Source organism: Lagenorhynchus albirostris, chromosome 2 (assembly GCF_949774975.1).
Source record: "Lagenorhynchus albirostris chromosome 2, mLagAlb1.1, whole genome shotgun sequence".
NCBI lineage: Eukaryota > Metazoa > Chordata > Mammalia > Artiodactyla > Delphinidae > Lagenorhynchus > Lagenorhynchus albirostris.
Window position 1 is genome coordinate 48,344,890 of NC_083096.1, and position 21,369 is coordinate 48,366,258.

Consider the following 21,369-nt stretch of genomic DNA (forward strand, 5'->3'; position numbering starts at 1 on the left):
CCTAGGCGTCTCTCTCTAGAGGAAGGAGAGCTGATGGGAGGAAACTGGCGAACGTTACCTTGAGCTTGGGCAGGCGCTTGATGGTCTTGAGCGGTCTCAGCACCCGCAGCACCCGCAGGGACTTGATGGTCTTGATGTCCCGGCCCTTGTTGCTTCTGCAGGGGAGAAGCCCCGGGAAATCACAGGACAGGGGACAGTTAAAGTGACAGTCACACTACTACGTTAACAGCAACAGGGAGAAGGGAGAAAGAGGTGGGCAAGAGGCCTGAAACTGGGTCAGAGTAGACCCCAAACAACACTTTCTGGGAACATTTTCCAATCACTCCCCAGCATGCACACACTCATATGCACGCACACTCATGCATACTCACAAAGGGCAAGACACAGGCACACCACAGAGGCACCCGTGCACACACGTCAATCAACACTTCCTACCCCTAACAGCCGGAGCAATGCTGCTCATGACCACACTGGCCAAATGGACATGGAGGATCAATCGACTGGGGAACACGACCGTAGCCCGTTGTGGACAGGCATGGTGCCTAGCCTAGGGAGTCTTCAGTAGAAGGCTCTCAAAGAGCATGTGCTGAATTGAATAGGGAGCCATGGTTGACAGCAAGTCTCATCAGAGGACTCTGCCTAGTCCTTCCTTCAGCTCTAGGTTTGTCACCTCTGCACAGTTCATGAGTTCAGGGGAGAGCAGGGTAAGGAAGGCTGGTGGGGACATGACACCCATGCTGGGCTGGGCTGCTGACGTCATGCAGGCTTCTAGCCAGGACTTGGGCTCACACCCCGATTATCTCTGTGCGAGTGGCTCTTCCAGCAGTCCCTTCCCATTTCCAGCCCTCTGCACCTAGCACAAGCTGCAGAGAGCCTGCAGTTCGAGGAGGCCCAAACTGCAGCCCCCGCCCACCTTTATCCTTGCCCTACAGCTGATGACCCTCCCTCTTCAGCCTCTCGGAAATGTTTGCTGCTAGTAGACAAAATACATCTTTCTATTTTTAGGAAGGAAATGAATAAATCAACCTGCATTTCTCTCTCCACCCCGCCCATCCCTTGAGATCTTTGCATTCGAGTCAAACAACTGCAATTTGTAAAACATGCAGATGGTAGAAAATGCGACTCTAAATAGTGAGCTCAGGTTCTGGTTCTTTCCTCACGTTGGCCCAGATCACCGTGACACCAACTATCGGAGGAAATGGGATCCATCTAGAACATCAGATGGGAACTACAAGGCTTCTGCCTGCTTTTCACCCTGTCCTTCCTGCCATAGCCATCCTCCAAATGGGGAGATCAAAGGCCATCCATTCCTTCATACAAGGCAGGGCAGGAAGACAGTTAATGGAAGGCTGACCGCCTAGAAGGTGAATTCTGAGACCCTCTTAAATGGTTACAATCCATGATGTGTAAGTTGCTTTTACTCCGTTCTAGATCTGAATATAGATAACCCGAAAGTATCACATTGATATCAATGGCCTTTTGCATCCGTGGGCTTTGTATATTTTATAAACTCTTTTACTTTAGTAGGATCGTCTATCTACCTTTCTAAAAAGGCAACATATAGGCCGAAAACATATCCAAACCAATAAGAATGATCATTTCCCAAGAAGGCTTGGTGACTCCTAGTTTCTGTTCTCTTGGATATCAGTGAAAACACACCACTCACATAAACTCACCACTCCTTTCTTAGTGAGCCAGTTCCTTCCCTCTCAACCATACTTTCTCCCTCCTCCAACCCACTCCCCATATTTTTTTACTTCAAAGAAAACTGAAGAAAAAAATATTTACCCCAAGGCATTCCTATGGAGGATCCAAGCAGAAAGCAGTTAAAAAAAAAAAAAAAAAAAAAGGAGGAGAGGTAATGGAGAGAAGGGAGATAGTCAGTAAATTCAGGGAGAAAAGAGAACTTTAGGACAACGGGAAATTGGAGATGCCCAGACCCTAGAGATCCCGCTTACAGCCTTGGCACTTGCAGAGTCCGCACGCTTTGTGAAGGAGAGGAAGAGCCAGCACACCATCGCTCCACACCCACCTCTCCACCCTGCAGAGGCAAAGGACCTCTTGCAAGCGTTAGGGACGCTGCCTCGAACTATATGGCATTCCCCATGTGTACTTTATTCCATGGAGCCTCGCTGAATTGGAGTTTTCTAAATGTAGTCTTTCACCTCCATTTCCTTAGTAGCCTTCAGACAAACTCCTTCTGTTTCCAGTGAATTTATAAGAAGCCAGGCTAGAGGAAAAATGCCTGATCTGGGCCAGAAACTATGTCTTGGAAAAGGAGTTTCAAGACATAGTGGCATACTTATGCTTATGAAGGAGTTCATTTGAAGAGTGAGACACCATGTCCAGGAGAGGGCTACTCTGACATCTCTCAAAAGCACAGATGGGCCATACCATAAAACCACCTTGAAATACGGGGGAAGGCATTGTCTATCAAGGTCCTGATGTCACATAAGGGGATGCCTTTTGATAAATTAAATGACCACCTGTCCGTTGTGAGCTATTTACCGTGTAGCTTGCAGACAAATCATCCCAGTTCTATTGGTGCGGCTTAAAAATGACAAAAATAAAGATGGAGAGCATAAACATGAAACATTTGAGATAGAAATAATAAAAGCTAACTTTCTGAATATTTATTCTTGGCCAGACTCTGTTAAGCACTTTTAGTGCAACTCTTTATTCGGACGTCCTAATAACTTTCGGACAAAGGTATTATTATCTCCATTTCACAGATGAGATGCCGAGAGGCTGAGTGCCCAGCAGTGGCAGGGCAAGCTGGGACTTGAACCCAAGTCTATATGATGCTCAGAGCTCTTGCTCTGCACCATTAAGCTTCTGCGCCAGCAAGTTTTTGGTTCTAGGCTCTGTCAAACAGCTCACCAAATTCTAGAGCTGGAACAGATCCTTGAAATCCACTTAACTGCAAACAAAACTGCAGCCCGTGGAACGTGTGCCTTGCATAAGATCTCAGTAAGTGAGCCCCAGTGCCACGGGTTGAACAGCCAGCTGCTATGAAGAAGTGCTTAAAATTCAGCCTTTGCTTCTTGGTTGACAGTTGGCTGTGAAGGGTATTTTTTTTTCCTTTCTTTTAATTTTTTTTTTACTTACCACAAACCTATGTTACACCACCATATACCACAAGCAAAGATTTCCAATGACCATTTTATTCAGTGAATGATCCCACATTCAAAATCATATTAATTTTCACTGTAAATGCCAAATGAATGGTGGTTTGAGAATTAAACCCAAGTCCTTATAAACCTTAAATCCCTCATGTGATAATCTCCAAATGCTCAGAAGGCAGAAGAAATATCTTCCCCTGAGTTATAACAGTGTCTTCTCATGCATGAGACTGGGCACGTGGTAGGTCAGCCAAACATACCTTTATCCATTCATATAACGGCACTGATGGAGTCCTTAATAAATGTCTGGCACTATTCTAAGTACTGACTACACGGTTGTGAACAAAACAAATGAGGTCCCTTCCTAATCTAGGAGGGAAGACAGGCCTTAAATAAACAAGCAAACAAATGAAGGTATAATTGCAAGCTAAATGCTTGGGAAAGATGGAATCATTTGACTGAAAATTTTGCCAGAATAACTAAATAGGTCACCATCTTTTCCCCAGGCTACATTCATCCTTACCAAAAGCTCAGGGAGAATCTTCCAAATCCTTGAAATGAGAGAACAAAGTGGTCCAGGCTTTCACCTTCCATTAGCCCAGGTCCTTAACACCAAGACCTTTATATCCAGTAGACTCTAAATGGGTTCATACTCACAGATGCCCATCGTATTGAAGGAAAGTTCAAAATTTTTTTCTCCTCATACACACCCAGATAAAGGACAGAATTTGCTCTCTACAATTAATTTTGTCCCAGGATCCTAGTAAAATGTCACGCTATAGAACAAAGGGGATCTCTGACGACGTGTGTGTGTGTGTGTGTGTGTGTGTGTGTGTGTGTGTGTGTGTGTGTGTCTGTCTGTCTGTCTGTCTGTCTGTCTGTCTCCCTTGGTTTGGGAAGTGGAATGCTTCGATGGTACACTCTGATCTTAACAGCTGATTGTGGTTGCCAAAGTACTGGGCTATTAGTCCCATTCTGACTCCTACAGAGTTGAGCCAAGGATAGTAATCAGACACAGGCCAAAAGTAAAATAAAGATTAGTCATTGCTCTGCACATCTTTCAAACAGGTCTGCAGAAGAGCTACTGAAAAGCTAGGATTTTGAGTGGCTGCAAAAAAACATGCTTGGGTTCTCAGTTTTGTTAACATACATTCAGTACGAACTTGAAAACTGTCATTTGAAATGAAAGGAATACTGGCTAACAAAGCCACAGGGTCAGGAAAAGCATCAACAACGTAGTCCCCATTAATTAAAATATAGCATAAATTTACACATGGGCTAGGCTAAACCACCTCTCCCAAATCCCTGCATACAAGAGTCATTTAAGCCATTATCCAAGTCAACAAGATTGCAAGGGAGAGGTTTTACCAAACCAGGAGAACAGACTCTTCAAATACATCAACTGCAGCATACTGTTTAAGAAAAAATTCATGAGCTTTTTACAGATCATTTAAATATAATCATTTGATAACACTTAGCTACGCTTTGCTACTAACTGTATAAGCAGAATGTTTTTACACTGCCTGGCTAATTGGTGAAATTTTATCAGGTTTAAAATTGACTCTAGAAGTTTTAGCCACAGCAATCAGAGAAGAAAAAGAAATAAAAGGAATCCAGATCGGAAAAGAAGAAGTAAAGCTGTCACTGTTTGCAGATGACATGATACTATACATAGAGAATCCTAAAGATGCTACCAGAAAACTGCTAGAGCTAATCAATGAATTTGGTAAAGTAGCAGGATACAAAATTAATGCACAGAAATCTCTGGCATTCCTATACACTAATGATGAAAAATCTGAAAGAGAAATTAAGGAAACACTCCCATTTACCATTGCAACAAAAAGAATAAAATACCTAGGAATAAACCTACCTAAGGAGACAAAAGACCTGTATGCAGAAAACTATAAGACACTGATGAAAGAAATTAAAGAAGATACAAGCAGATGGAGAGATATACCACGTTCTTGGATTGGAAGAATCAACATTGTGAAAATGACTATACTACCCAAAGCAATCTACAGATTCAATACAATCCCTATCAAACTACCACTGGCATTTTTCACAGAACTAGAACAAAAAATTTCACAATTTGTATGGAAACACAAAAGAACCCGAATAGCCAAAGCAATCTTGAGAAAGAAAAATGGAGCTGGAGGAATCAGGCTCCCTGACTTCAGACTCTACTACAAAGCTACAGTAATCAAGCCAGCATGGTACTGGCACAAAAACAGAAATACAGATCAATGGAACAGGGTAGAAAGCCCAGAGGTAAACCCACGCAGCTATGGTCAACTAATCTATGACAAAGGAGGCAAGGATATACAATGGAGAAAAGACAGCCTCTTCAATAAGTGGTGCTGGGCAAACTGGACAGCTACACGTAAAAGAATGAGATTAGAGCACTCCCTAACACCATACAGAAAAATAAACTCAAAATGGATTAAAGACCTAAATGTAAGGCCAGACACTATCAAACTCTTAGAGGAAAACATAGGCAGAACACTCTATGACATAAATCACAGCAAGATCCTTTTTGACCCACCTCCTAGAGAAATGGAAATAAAAACAAAAATAAACAAATGGGACCTAATGAAACTTCAAAGCTTTTGCACAGCAAAGGAAACCATAAACAAGACCAAAAGACAACCCTCAGAATAGGAGAAAATATTTGCAAATGAAGCAACTGACAAAGAATTAATCTCCAAAATTTACAAGCAGCTCAATACCAAGAAAACAAACAACCCAATCCAAAAATGGGCAGAAGACCTAAATAGACATTTCTCCAAAGAAGATATACAGACTGCCAACAAACACATGAAAAGATGCTCAACATCACTAATCATTAGAGAAATGCAAATCAAAACTACAATGAGGTATCATCTCACACCAGTCAGAATGGCCATCATCAAAAAATCTAGAAACAATAAATGCTGGAGAGGGTGTGGAGAAAAGGGAACCCTCTTGCACTGTTGGTGGGAATGTAAATTGATACAGCCACTATGGAGAACAGTATGGAGGTTCCTTAAAAAACTAAAAATAGAACTACCATATGACTCAGCAAGCCCACTACTGGGCATAAAACCTGAGAAAACCATAATTCAAAAAGAGTCATGAGCCACAATGTTCATTGCAGCTCTATATACAATAGTCAGGACATGGAAGCAACCTAAGTGTCCATCGACAGATGAATGCATAAAGAAGATGTGGCACATATATACAATGGAATATTACTCAGCCATAAAAAGAAACGAAATTGAGTTATTTGTAGTGAGGTGGATGGACCTAGAGACTGCCATACAGAGTGAAGCAAGTCAGAAAGAGAAAAATAAACACCATATGCTAACACATATATATGGAATCTAAAAAAAAAAAATGGTTCTGAAGAATGTAGGGGCAGGACAGGAATAAAGACACAGACCTACTAGAGAATGGACTTGAGGATATCGGGGAGAAGGAAGGGTAAGCTGTGACAAAGCGAGAGGGAGGCATGGACATATATACACTATCAAACGTAAAACAGATAGCTAGTGGTAAGCAGCCGCATAGCACAGGGAGATCAGCTCAGCGCTTTTTGACCACCTAGAGGAGTGGGATAGGGAGGGCTGGAGGGAGGGAGACGCAAGAGGGAAGAGATGTGGGAACATATGTATATGTCTAACTGATTCACTTTGTTATAAAGCAGAAACTAACACACCATTGTAAAGCAATTATACTCAAATAAACATGTTAAAAAAAAAACATGCACGCTGGGGCTTAAAGACAAGAACAGGTAGACTGGGAACTTCGGTCTTTCTTTCAGACACTTCCTTCGTGTGGCTGCCACTACGACCTTCCTTTTTCCCTCCCAAACCCTGTTTGCAAGGCAGCTAGGGTATAAAATGCAGCAGTGGGAATCCCAAGAGTCCATGGACATTAATCATCTTCAGTGTCCCTGCTGGGGTCCAAAGTCAGATAAAGTCCCTCTTGAGGTGACTCTTAAGGCTGGAGTCTCAAGCAATGACATCCTTCTATCTGCTCACAGCTGGAAATTTCTAATTCCAGCTCAGCTGGCATCCTAAATCCACAGTTAACGGGCTACCTGACGGCTAAATTTAATTTTAATCCTTCATTCTCTTCCACAGAGCAGTGGAACTGGATGAACTGTCTGGCTCAGTGGTAAATGGGTCTTCTTTGAATGGAGTAGGACTTTGTCAACCCTTTTTCCCCCTACAAGATTAATGAGTAGTCAGAGCTTCCTGTGGGAGACACCCCTCTCACTTTTAAAAGAATGGGGGCTGTCAAGAAAGAAGCCCCGAGGCAAAACTTGAGGTTTGAGGGGACTGCCTCAGACACAGGCAGACAGCAAAGGACAGGAGAAAGGGTCAGGCAGGTGTAAGGTGAAGTATCAGTTCCATTATTACCAAGCTCCGCTGAGTGTGAGCACGTACCAGCATTTCAGTTCTAAGCAGTCACTCCTTTCTCATGTATGCACACTCCCACCTTCACAAACACAAAGCCTCAAATGCAAAACCAGAACCAGAGTACCATTTCCAAGTCTAAAATTGTCTGTGCTTGTGTATCTCGTTGAATGAATTCAGAACCGGCTCTGCTGCTGTGGCTGGTTCTGAATGCGTTCAAAAGACCTTATCCATCTTAGAGACTAGGGCAGACTGTCAAGTGTCAGGAAAGTGACATACTTCAATGAAAAGAATGTACTAAAAGCTAACGTGGGAATTCCGGTTCCTTCTGGCATCAAGAGGCGATTGACTCATGTTTTTCTTTCCTGGCTAAGGACCGAATAATGAAAGGCCAAGTGCGGCTGTGATCCAGATCCCCTGCGTGCCAGGGAGCCCTGACCTTACCTCGTGCCCTGCTATGATGGAAAACGGTAACGGGAAGCTTTGGCGTCAGCTGCCTGAGAGCCTGCATGACTGACTGATGTACACAGCCGTGCTGGGGAGGAGGTGGGAGCTGAATTGCTAGTTATTTTTCTTTTCAACTGTTTGTGTTGAGAAGCCATCATAAGCTGTGAATTCACTATTTAGAATCCAACCCAGGACAGCTCACCTGGTGCTTGACTTGAGCTGGTCAAGTAACATGTTGTAGAGCAATAGGAATGAAGAGGAGGGAGGGGCCTGGGCTGGAGTGCAGGATCACACCCTTCCCATCCTCCCCTGCGGTCCCTACTGAGGTGCTGGCCTGGCCCCGCCCACCTGCCTGCCAGAAGCCCTTCACTAAACACGGAAGACGGGAAGCCTGAGGGCCAGACAGCATCGCCATCAATGGGCAGGATCCCATAAGGTTTATGTACTCAACCTGCACAGTGGGCACATGACCCCCCTACAAGGCAGCCGACTCTGGGCGGTGCCCCAAAGTGAGGGGGTGTGTCCAATGTGCAGATACCCAGAAATGCCAAGGCTGGAACCATCCCTGCTTTCCCACGCAGCAGACCGGGAAGCAGAAGTGATGGCAACAGGGTGTGAGAAAAGTGAGAAAAGCAGTATCTGGTCTTTCAGTGGACAATAATTATCAAACAGAAGAACCCCTCTTTTTCAAATAGAAAAAGATAAAAGAGAAAGGTTTCAAAGGCCCAGTCACTCACCAGACTTTTCTTGAAACCACAGAGAGGAAAAGGCAGAGTCAGGATATTTATAGTTGGCAAACACTCCGTGTCCCCCCACGTGGCCCAGAAAGCAGGGTGTTGTGAGGGCAGTGGGATGAGGGAGAGCTGTAGCCAACCTCTGTCAAAACTTTGCCCCCTCTATACAGGTATTGGGCTTATGGAGGGAGACCTGAGTGTTCTTATAAATGCTTTATAATGTAAAAGTGGACTCGGCAGAACAGGAAGGGTGCAATACAGGTATCTTTCCATTTATTTTCTTATCCCTTGCTATGCCCACACTCAGAAAATAAACCCCCTTCCCCTCCTCCTCAAAAGTCAATACAGTGCCCACATGGAATCTGTCGAGTTTACATTATAAAGAATCCCTTCACTTCACATATGCAGCTATAAAGAAGAGAGATCCCCTTCCAGCCAATACAAAACAACATACATGCTTCTAGAAAATATACATGATGGCAGGGGCAGACCGCTGCAGCAGAAGGGCTCAGCTTTCTCTGAGAATTCAGCTAGAGGCCATTTTCTCCCCTTGGTTGGGGTGTTGCTCCTGGGACTTTGGCTGGGTCCTCAGAAGGCTCTGGCCGCCAGTGGTGGAAGAGATACCAAGTCACTTCTGATTTCTGAGGAGCCACGGAAAGGTATTACCACGACAATCGCCATCAGTTCTGCTCAAATTGAGCAATAACGTTTGCAGAAGGCTCAGTAAAACAAGGTTCAATTTCAAGGAGAGAGAGAGAGAGAGAGCAGGAGTAAGGTTATGTGAATGGTGGACATTCTCAGGGGCAAAAATATGGGATACGACAATGAAAGTTTTATCCACAGGGAGGGGGGTCCTTGACAGGCCTACAGAAAAACTCACACGTGGTTCTCTTGGCCTGAGCCCCTGACCACAGCCCCGCAGGGGGACGTAGGCCTTATTCCGATGTCAACCCGTTTCAGGTCAGGCCCTTGCTTTGCTGTCAGGGGAAACCCTGGCTAACCCTACCAAAGTGATAGGAGAGCTGAATTCTCTGTGCCCCTCATGAGGAAAGGGGGAGAACAGAGTTAGAAAGCATGAGCATACGAGCAAGAGAAAGCGTTACCTGGACCTCAGCAAACGTGACGAAGGCCAGAGGAGGGGGGTGTGAGCCTGTCCCATAAGCAGGAGAAAGGGGAGAGGAAATGGGCATGGCAAGCTTAGAAGGATGCTAACAAAAGAGAGAGTGTGCATGGAGAAGGATGAGCAAGTACCATTTACATTTTGGAGAGAAATGAATAAAAAGTTCAAGGAGTGAAATCACTAAAAGCAAGCAATGGGGTTTCCCTGGTGGCGCAGGGGTTGAGAGTCCGCCTGCCGACACAGGGGACGCGGGTTCGTGCCCCGGTCCGGGAAGATCCCACATGCCGCGGAGCGGCTGGGCCCGTGAACCATGGCCGCTGAGCCTGCGCGTCCGGAGCCTGTGCTCCGCAACGGGAGAGGCCACAGCAGTGAGAGGCCCGCGTACCGCAAAAAACAAACAAACAAAAAAGCAAGCAATGGATCATAACGCTCAATCCATCACAGTACACGTGGACCCCAGAACCAGGGGGTTTCTGGGGTACCCTGCACTGTACCTGGTCTGAGGACCAACAGAGAGGCTTCGGCTCCGGGGCTGTTAAGGCTTCCCCCGCCACAAACACCAAAGCTACCACTGCCACGTTTCAAAGGGCACAAAGAAAGAACAAGACAGATGACAACCCTCCAGCCCGTCGTCACTGCTCTGGATCTGAGGAGACACAGCTGGACTGTGGACATGTGGCAGGCGTGCAGAGGCTTCCTTTAACACACACCTCCTTCCCACTGGCACCAACACAGGCCAGGTGTGTGTGCACAACAACCGAGTCTTGGAAACCAGCCTGTGTTCAACTTTTTGTGTACGTTATGTCTCAACACACATTTTACTCCATATTCGGACTTCATGACGTGATGGAGAATGGAAGCATAAGGAAGGGAATTCACGTTTACTGATCGCTCACACTCGGTAAGGCTCTGGGCTAAGCCCTTGACACACAGTATTTTGTCTCCATGTCAGAGATGAGAAACGGAGGTTAAGAGGGTTAATACTTTGCTATGTTGCTCTAGGCCATGAAACTGGTAAGTGGAGGAGCTGGGCCTTCCTGACTCCACAGCCCACCCCCTTCCTCCCACTCTGCCCTGTGACCCCAATGAACTCCGTTCTTTCCCAAGAGGACGTGGCTCCTTTCCTATATGCTCCTCTCTCCTTGTCCTTTATTTCTTCAAAGAGAGACAACGTATTTTACCGAGATCAAAGTAAGGGAGAAGAACAATATGGTGAACAATGTACACAAATGAGTTGGAAAAATGAAAAGGGAACTTGACTTTAAAAACTCAGGGGTAAGATTTATCTCTAACATGAAAAGGTGGACCTCCTTAGGAGGAAGGCAGACTTTGGTGCTTCTCCCCTTGAAGGAGGAGGAAGAGGAGCTGGGAGCCCCCTTATTAGAGCCAGAGTTGCCTTTATTTTTATCTTGCTATGAGAGTCCACACAGGGACCAGATGCTTGGAAAAATGTCATACTTTTGTGAAATCCCCTTGGGAACAACAGTTCAGAAACGTCTGATAGGAGGTTTCCTTGTGAGGGGCACAGGCGACTCCACGTGACTCTAACGGGGTAAATACACTGGTGCACATAAGGACAAAGGACACTGGAATTGTCCTGACTGCCAGCTCAGGGTCACAAGTCACGTTCAGCCTGGTTCTCCTTTGGAGGGTCCTCCATAGCTGGGGCAGCAATGGACACAGTCTACTTCCAGGTTCTGGGAGGTCTCAAATTCTTAGCACAGCTGGGGACCTTTCATCTCTCCTCCCACTCTTGGCCACCTGAGGAACATTCCTTCTTAACTCTTACCCCATTTCTTTCTCTGCCAGATGGATAGGGATGGAGGCTGACAGTGTCTGGGGAGAAGGTGGGACAGATGATCCCTATTTGACCACTTGGGTCTGGGAAGGTCAAGCCTACGGAGGTGTTCTGCTCCTTCCCTTTTGTAGCTGTCATCCATGACAGAAGCTCCCAAATGCTTTCCTTGTGCCCCATCACACAGTGTAGCTCGTCTTGCCTAGAACACTTGGCTTTCTCTTGTACTCAGAAGGCTGGAGGGCATTCTATTGTGCCATCCGGCAAAGGGTGAAGCTGCTCTGACAGTGGAACAAGGTACGGACAGAGCCCAGAAGGCTGTCATTCATCTTCTAGGGCCCTCTACCCACTAGCTCAGGGAAAACGCTCTGATAATATGTCTACTTCCTAGCTACACCCTGGAGGGCTAGGAAAGCCATTCCCTGGATCAGTGTTCAGAAAAAAAAAATCCCCTAACGTAATGAACATGGTTAGTCACCTGAATCGTTTAAGACTGTTTTCCTAAGTGTGTTACCAAGGAAAGTTGGGAAAGTCTTTCCTTCTGGAGTTCATCATATTAACACGCTTCTTATGTCCTTGAGATAGCTCTGGGGTACTTCTGCTTATAAGCAGAGAATCTCCCCACACCCAGGACTCTGTGATTCCCCAACTCTGCTCTACCCGCTGCATTTTTCTTTCAAGCTGATCCTTTGTTTGACAGAATCAAGAAATGAAAGGGTACCTTGGCTGCCCCTGGGTCCCGCGCTGAGCCCATGGGGGCACACAGGTGAGTGCCTGCCCAGGCTCACTCATCTCGAAGGGAGGAATGCCAAGGCCTTTGGCTTCTCCCTAGAGACTCGCTCTGCTCCTCCTTCACCAGTCCCACGACTCAGGGCATGGGAGCTGAGGCCGTAAGGCCCTCAGGAGCCCTGTCGAGGGGTAACTGGGAAGCAGACTCCCAGGGCAGCGTTCATGGGCACCACTGAGTGAACTGGCCCTGGAGAAGCCCTCAAATCAGCCGTCTCAGGAAGGAAGGAGGGAAGGGAATTGAACGAGAGAAAAAGAGTTACTTACGCCAGAGCAAAGGCCACCAATGCACCAACCACCACCACAAAGTCGAGGATGTTCCACAGGTCTCGGAAGTAGGACCCGTCCTGCAGGATCAAGCCCTGGTCTATCATCTGCAGGAGGAGGATGTGAACAGCCACCAATGAGCCCGGGAGGTGCCGGTCATACGTGCCCTGAGCTCTGGGCTCCCCATGGCAATGTCCCCACTGCCACTGCCTCTAAAAAGCAACCCACATGGGGACCCAAGAAGCAGGAGGACAGGTCCCGCAGGCTCTGTCCACCTAACTGTGAGGCCCAAGGCCCTTCTCATAGCCACCAGGGTTCACTTAGACTCCCTGGCTCCTCGAAAGCCGCCACATCCCTCCTTACGTTAGTGGCTCAGAGCCCCAGGCATCGCCACATACGCACAGACGAGAAAAATCTCAGATGGGTGAGACTGGGAATAAGATGGTAACGTGGGGTGTTCTAGTGGCAGGGAAGAGAGTGGAGGGCAGTGAGTACGGTTGGGACTAAATAAGGCCAGGAAGACATCTCTACCTAACCCCCTGCCTTGGCAGGTACCCAGGCTCAAACCAGGAAGCGTGTTGGGGAGGTGAGAACAGTCCCCACGCCTGGAGTACCTCTCCTGCCTGCCTGAGAGGGGCCCGCCTTCTCCCCGGGCCATGCCCACAGGTCTGCACCAGCCTAAACAGATCCCCACAGTCACGTCCTGCCACGACAGACCTCACTGGGATCTGAGGCTGGAGGAGGGGTCAGCAGAGGCGCCGCTGAGATTCTGACATTGATCAGGAGGTGACAGTCCTGGGGAAGGGCACCAGACTAGAGAGGCAGACGGGTGGCCCATCCAAGCCCCAGAGCCCAGGTTTGCTCTAGAGGCTCTTACCTTTATAACCATCTCAAAGGTGAAGACGCCAGTGAAAACATAGTCAAAATACCTCAGCACCTGTAAGACACATAAGGTAGAGACCACCAGGCTACACACACCCCTCAAACACAGGCTCTCCTGCACGCCCACCCCAAGCCCCGCTCATTTCTACCTTGGAACAGAAGCTCGGAGTTGTAACTGCTAATCGGACGCAGGGAAGAGAGGAGCCGTGGATACTGCTGGGGCCCCATGACCCGCTGGCCAGTCCTTGGCCCTTCCCTCCCCTGTGGTCAGAACTTAATGTCTTGGGTCCGAACTGCCCCCCACGTCTCTCCCTCCCTGGGATCCTTGTCCGTTCCAATCCTCCCCACCCCCTTGACCCCTCCTGACATCCACCCTGGCCCTCCAGGAGGTGCCTCAGCTCCCTGGGAGGAGCTGCAGCGCCCTGATGTCACCCACATCACCCATGCCACTAGGTCAGACCCCATACCCAACCCATGGGTGACTGCAGATCCCCTTTCAAGGCCATGGCTGGCTCTGGGTGTAAGGCCCACTGCTGAACGTAAAGGTAAGCAGTGTGGTTAGGGTTAGGGTTAGGGTTAGGGTTGCGGGTGGGGACCGGCCTGGAAGCGGTTCACGCTTTGCCCTGAGGACTGGGACCAGGCAATCTCTCAAGCCTCTCTCATTCTCCAGGAACCTTCCTTAGCTCATCTCTAATGTTGGGATGGGAGGGGCCGCGATGAGGCGGTACCAGGGTACTACGGGGGCTGGCGGTCAGCCCCCGCGCACCTACTTTGTTGCGCTCCGAGTTGGTCAGGACGGGGTCCTCGGCCGCCAGGGCGATGCTGCTGGCTGCGATCACCAGGAGGATGCACATCTCAAAGTAGCGCAGGTTCACGATGTAGTGGCAGGCCCTGCGGATCCTGTGGGCGGCGGATGAGCCCGCTGAGCCGGCCCCCCTTCCCTCCCATCCCCATCTTTCCTCCCCACCCCCACGCACATCAGCCTCTTCCAGACAGCCAGGCCCTGGCCAGAGGAAGCCAGGGGGAGAGTCATTTAATTTCTCAGGCACCACCCTTGATTGAAAGTGCTGGTGGGGGGAAGGTAATCAGATTGGTTAGAGGCTGCAGTACGCGAGCCAACATACGTTATCTGCAAGCACATCTGAGCTGGGGGGAGCCGCGGCCAGCACCAGATGACATACGCTCGGGTGGCTACAAGGTACCTTCCACTGGGTCTCAATGTCTACTCCCCAACTGTACAGAAACTGGGGCGCAGCAAGGAACTCCTAAGAACCAATAAATGTAAAAGCAGACCTTGATCCTAAGATTCCCGATGGAAGCAGCAAAAGGCTTCCCTGAGCCTCAGGTATTCTGATTAAAGTGACTATTCTATAGACAGCATCCTGGCCTCGGTTGGCCTGACATCTCTTAGCCCCGGTTCCTTCCTTCCCAGGGCCGTGCCTGAATACTGCCCACATGGTCACTGAAAGCCTTCTCACCTTCCTAGACTCAGAAGCTGATCTATGTGTACATCTTGCTCATTTCCAGGGTGGAAGGCAGCTTCTCTTTCAAAATTCCATCTTTCCTAAATCTAACCTTCCAGATTCTTCCTCGCCAACCCCATCTCATGCCCTGCCTCTGCTCTGAGGGACACACCCACTTCAAAATTCACACGTAGGGCAGCCAACGGATGATCTAGTTATCCAAGCCTCCCTATTCTCAGCTCTGTCCATCTCTGGAATATGTGGTGACACATCCCAAGTAGATTTCCTTCCTTCTCACCACGCCCCACCCCCCCAACCTGCTAACCAAAGAGTAGGTGAAGGGTCCTTCCCTCGTGACATTTCTCATTCTGTACTGTCTTAAATTACTCTTTAGACTATGGGCACAGAGTTCCGAGGCTGTTCATTAATTCCATGACTGGCCTCAACTAGTGAGCACCCTGGAGTCTTCAGATGTCTGGCCACATTCCACCAGGAAGGCTCAGGAGGAAGACTGGACCCCCATCCCTCCTTCTCATCACCCCGCCCTGGCTCAAACCTGGGCTGTTTACTCCGGCACCAAAGGGAGGTGGCAATGGAGGGTGTCTTACGGGTTGGTGGTGCTGAAGATGAACATTGAGCTGTGAGGCACCATGGCTTTGCCCGTCTCACGCTTCTCCTTCTTCTGCTGCTTCTTCTCCACTTCCTCCTCATCCTCTTTGATCTCTGCCTCTTTCAAGGGACTGGCTTCTCCATCAGTCTTGCTGCTGACTGCAAGAGGAACGTGTTGAAATCTTCAGAAACCTTGCTACGTGCAGAACGGTGCCCTTCATTTTCCACTGGGGATGGGATGGAGGGGACGGGAGAGGCAGCTAGGGATGTGCCTGGCAAGGTGCCTGAAAACATCGGGGTGTTTGCTAGATTATACCGAGTTAAGCCCTGCTCTCTTCCTAGCCTTACCCCTGCCCTGATTTCAGGTGGTATAGCCCTTTTTTTTGCCATATAAATGATAATCATGTTTCCCTGGGTAAAACAGAATGGTTGTTTCTGTTGCAAAGTTTACAAAGTTTATTTATATCTAAAATCTGAACTCTTTGTATATATTCACTTATGGCATTTTTCACATCAGTACACCCTGGACGGCATATATTATTATTCCCCTTCTACAGATGGGAAAACTGAAGTTCAGGGAACTCAAGGACCTATCCTAAGGTCATACAGCTGGTATGGGCTCCCAATTCAAAATTCTATCTCCTTTCAAAGAAATCACACTGCAATGGAAGACTCTAAGAAGACATTACTCTGTTTGTGGCAGCCTTTCTGGCTGTGCTTTTTCCCGTCATGATTAATGTAGAAACAAGAATGCAATATTCACGCGAAGATGGGTCCATGACTTTATCCCAGGATTGAGAGGATGAAGAAGCAGAGACAGAGTGGGGCTGCTGGACCACTGCTCTCTGTTTCCTTATGCAAGTCCCAGAGTGGGGTGAGTGGCAGAGAGGATGAGGCTATCAGAGTGGGGCAAAGGAACCTCTCCCACGTTCCCATTCAGTGAATGCTTCTGCCCTGGAACCTTGTGTAAGTAGCAAACCTCTGAGGTCCTGACCCCTTCCAGGTCCTTCCAAAAGGTAAGTCATCCAAAGTGTCCAAAAACCCTGATGACACGCTCTTACCTACGACCAAGGACAGGGACTAGCCCCAGAAAGAGAACAGAGGGGGGCCAAACTTTCTTAGTGTTGTGTCTCATAAAGGAGGGCCCCCAAAACTTCATTATTAGAACATAAAATTAAATAAGACAGAAAAAAAGGTTGTGAGCCTGAGATCCTGAGACATGCCCGCCCAAGTCAACCCCAGGGGCACCGGATATGCGAGATTTCACTTTTTAAAGTAGTACTGGCATTCTGAAGAATACTTTGAGACATTTTCTTCACTTTGAGAAGGTGAAGAAACAGAGACAGAAGTGGGAGAGAGAAAAACAGGGAGAGAGGACTGTTCTGTGAAAAGAGAAAAATATGGGGAAAGAAAGAGGAAAAAAAGCAAGAGTGGAGTCCTGTGGTCACGATTCAGTGATGATAAGGTGGATGGTGGGATTAATGCAGAGATGGGTGGGGTGTCAGGGCAGGGATGGGTGTGGGTTAAGTGCTTTTGGGTTGCTTCCGTTTAAGGTCTCACAGGTGAACAACCATTGCCTTTAGGAACTATAAGAGAAAGTGTGACTAAGAGCTCCTAGGAGAAAAAGAGTAGATAAGAGTAATAGATTCATAAAATGTTAGCACAGGGAAAGATCTCAGAGGTCATCCGGTTCGATGCCCTCACTTCACAGATGATAAACTGAGGCCTCGAGAGACACAGGGTTTAGGAGGCTACACACCGCGCACAGCCAGTGCCGGCCCCAGCCCACCTGCCATCTTCTGTTCCAGCAACGGTCCCCAAACTGTCAAGTGGCAGAGCACCTGGGGGGTCCCAGACAATGCCGTCAGATATTCATACAATAAATCAAATAGCTGAATATAAAAATGGGTCAAAAATCACGTGTGATCTCTCTGAAGACTCTAGGATGGTCACAGGGGCCAAAGGCCTAAGGACATTTTATGGGCAAAACTTAAGATTGAGAAAATTCTAACTTATTTTTCTTGCAAACTGGGAAAAAAACTGCTGCTGTTTTTTTTTACATGTCGAAGAGTGAGTTCATCCCTCTGGTGGGGTTTTCCACGCAGCTCTCCAGGGATGACTCCAGAGCCAAGACTCCCCCAGCCCCGGGCACGATGAGCAATGGGGGTGAAGGGGACAGGAACTGTGTTCTCACTGTGCACCACGGTCGAGTCCACCAAGGGGTCCACGTCAGGGATGGCGACGGTGACGCTGGTGCTCTCGGGGGCAGCCCTGTCCGTGTTGGCCGTGGTGCAGGAGAGGTCGGGCTCACTCTGGCTGATGACCCGGCCCATGTCCAGCTGCACGTCCCCCAGCAGGGCTTGCTCACTGCTGCCCTCCGGCTCCTGTTCCGTCAGCGCTGCATCCTTCTCCGCTTGCAGCTCTGGCTGGGGCAGGGCGAGGGGTGTGTTGGCCTCGTCGAGGGCTCCTGCCAGCCCGGAGCGTCTGTGCACCATCAGACTATTGGTCCTGCGAAGAGAGAGGGGGACACAGGTGGTGCTCAGATCGAGAAGCTGTTCCGAAACGGCTGATACGCCTGGCGAGAAGCAGAAGTGCGGGGAGCCAAAGCGGCCCTGCTGGAGGGCACGTGGCATCCGGTGCCTCCCACCCCACCCAGCCAGGCAGAGGAGCTAAGGTCCACGGGCAGGATCCGCTGCCTTTACTCCTATCCATTCATCCACTACCCACTCCCAACAGGAGATGCCCTGGTGTTCAGGGGGGTGGACGCCATCGCTGTCATATTTACACACGCCTCGTAAAAGGCGCGTTAGCATCACCTCCATTTTACTACAGGGGAAACCGAGGCTTGGAAGGGCTTACGCTGAAGAACCCCTAACTCCAGCCACGCTACGTGCCTCGGGCATGCTCCTGCGTCTCATTTACCTCCTTAAGTCCTGGGATCGCTCTTCCTCCTGGATTGTGGGCTCCTTGCCCCCGTGGCTGTCCCTGGGCTCGAGGTCCCTCTCCCCCTCACTGGGCACAGCTTCATCCAGACTCCGCTCCTGGCTGGCAGACCTGCTCCTGGAAGCGGAGGAGGACTCCTTGCCCTCCGTCCTGACGCGGCGGTGCCGGCTGCGCCGCTGGCTCTGCCTGTGCCTGGCCCGGTCCTCGAAGGCCACCACGGTCTCCCCGCCCCCGGCCTCCTGCTGGGTCGGGTCACAGTTCCCATGACAGGGCCTGGCCAGCCAGGGCGGCTCCCGTTTGCCCAGGGACACGGGGCTCCTCTGGTTGTCCAGGGCACTCGACAGGTCCCCTCCGTCCCCCTGGAGGGACCCCCCGCGGCTGACGCGCTCCTCCTCACACTTCTCCAGACCCAGGCCCAGGGCCGGCCCCTCGATGGGCCTGGGTCTCCGGTAGAGGCTGGGGTGGGCATTGAGTGGGTGGAGGGAGCTCAGGGGGTTGAGGGGGTTGAGGGGGTTCATGGGTGGGGCCTCCTCCTTGTTGAGGGCCTCCTGGCTGGGCATCTGCATGTGCCTTCTCAGCTGGCTGGTGCGCTGCTCCCATACCGACATGTGGTGTCGGCGCCTTCGCTCCCTCCTGGCAAAGGGGAGAGGGCGAGGGCTTGGTCAGAGCTGACGGCTAAGGGCCAGGGAGGGCGGCCACGGGGCAGAGGCCAGCCCTCGGTGGCCGTGGGATGGGGGGACACACAGTGCAGGGAGCGAACGGGAGAGCCCAGGACCTGCAGACAGGGTGCACAGAAAGACGCGAGGGGCCGAGGGGGTGGTGGGACCACTGTCCCCCGGTCCGTGGGGCTTCCCGCTCTAATCACTGCTCCGCAGGAGCTGAGAGGGGTGGGGTCAGCCCAGGATTGAGTCCCGGTCCCCAGGACAGTAGTACGAAGGCTTACCAGATGTCCGCTTCCCCAGCTCCCCTCTGCTTTCAGGGCAGCAGCCTGTACCTGCTCTGTGCCCACCAATGGCCCTTAGTTCAAGGTGAGAGGCCTTTCTTCCTCCTCCTCTCCCTCTCCTTTCCCTTTCTGAGGACAGCCTGGGAGAGCCAGGGCTGAGAAATACAATGGGCAGGTACTATCCAAGGGTGACGGACGACAGTGGCGAGCAGACCCGTGTTATAAAAGGTCTTGGCATCACTCTTGCAGTGATGCAGTGGGGTCTCTTCCACAACCACTAATAAAATCCACGGGACTCTATGTCCAGGGACCACCAGCAACTCAGACTCAAAACAACCGCTGAACAGTCCAGCTCAGGGGCCTGGCTGAGCATTCACGTGGCAGCGGGAACACACAAACGTGACACAGAGAGTGGGCTCCCACGGGAGGGGGGGTGGACGCCTATGCCCACACTCACACACGCCTGCGGGCGCACGCCTAGAGCCCGTGCAGGGGATGCTCACATGTGCCCACACGCATCCTCACTGGGGCCCACACGTGCTGTCCACAAGTGCCTGCGTGAACGGCACCCCACCGGCACTAACGACCCACACCGACACATGCCCACTCACAGGCCACACGGAAGAGCAAACTGCACACGGGGTCACATACCTGAGACGCACACTGAGATAGGCACATGGTGAGAGGTGCGGAGGGGCAGATCCACAAACCATGTGCACGGAACGCCCACGCACACACCATGGCACACACTGACACGTGCACGCCCGATGCCACTCTGCCCACGGCAAGGACAAAGACACGGTGTCCCCGCACCCACACGTAACCACTCACAAACACGCAAACCGGTACACACATACAGGTGGCTGCTGCGTGGCTCCCACATCGACATGTGGTGTCTTCTCCTTCTGTCTCTTCTGGGGAAGAAAAATGGACAGGTTCAGTTTATCCTGACCTCTAGGACCCGCAAGCCCCACGGCCACCAGCCGATCTCCAGGGAGAGGTGCAGAATCCCCTACGTGTCTGCTGCCCTCTGTACACTCCCAACCTTCAGCTCTCCAAGGGAGTGGCCTTGGTTCCTTGCTGTGTGCAAACACACGGATCTAGTATTGAAGCAAACATGCGGGCACACAAAGGGTCTGTTGCTTCCCGGAGGTAACAGCTTCGGATACTCAGTCATCAAGCCCCACTGGCACTCACGCTTTCACCTAAATATCCTTCAGAGACCTATTTTGGAAACCCTGTAAACTTGGACAAAGAGTTGTATTTCCCCCTGATCATTTCTAGGATATTCACAAGGGTGTGACTCCCCAGCTCATCACTCCAATCTCACACAACATGCAGGGAACAAATGCACTGCCATGCACACCATCGAGGCCACCAAGTAGCCCACGGCCAAAGGCGGGGCCCCCACTCCGTGGGCTGCTGTCCACATACTTCAGGATGTAAGCAGTGTCCCCTGCATGTGTGCAATGCAGTGGCCCTGACCAGAGGCCTTCAATGTTCAGTCTATTCAGCTGGGTAAAGCACAGTATTAACCTTCCTGGCCTTGCACAGGGAAAAATCTCTTCTACAGATACACACGTGTTGTGTCCTTTCAAACACAAGGAAGGTCAGAATGGTAGGGTAGAGGCATCACCCACAAAGGCAAACAGGAAAAATGAAGCTGTCAGTGCTCAGGTGGAGGATTGCACGTCTGGGACACCTGTGGAATGAGCTTGCCCCAGTTCCTGGGCTGACAAACCCAGTCTGGCCCAATGGGCCCTGCCTGGACCTGGGAGGTTGGCAAATGCTGCTCCTTCCCCGATGAAACTGACACCCACCAGTGGAGAACACGCAGGCAAACTAGCACTGTTCAAACGCC

General features: G+C 50.0%; 1 protein-coding gene across 1 annotated transcript in view; it reads right to left on the minus strand.

Annotated features, from left to right (window-relative positions):
• The window catches only part of CACNA1E (calcium voltage-gated channel subunit alpha1 E), a 358,420-nt gene that overhangs the window by 45,381 nt on the left and 291,670 nt on the right, over positions 1 to 21,369 (minus strand). Inside the window, exons 20-28 of the mRNA XM_060132060.1 lie at positions 20,366 to 20,422; positions 18,545 to 19,198; positions 17,817 to 18,130; positions 15,622 to 15,781; positions 14,321 to 14,450; positions 13,546 to 13,605; positions 12,669 to 12,775; positions 1,789 to 1,800; positions 59 to 155 (exon numbers count right to left, since the gene is read on the minus strand). Of these exons, the coding sequence (XP_059988043.1) occupies positions 59 to 155; positions 1,789 to 1,800; positions 12,669 to 12,775; positions 13,546 to 13,605; positions 14,321 to 14,450; positions 15,622 to 15,781; positions 17,817 to 18,130; positions 18,545 to 19,198; positions 20,366 to 20,422 (1,591 nt within the window). The remainder of the gene's footprint in view (positions 1 to 58; positions 156 to 1,788; positions 1,801 to 12,668; positions 12,776 to 13,545; positions 13,606 to 14,320; positions 14,451 to 15,621; positions 15,782 to 17,816; positions 18,131 to 18,544; positions 19,199 to 20,365; positions 20,423 to 21,369) is intronic.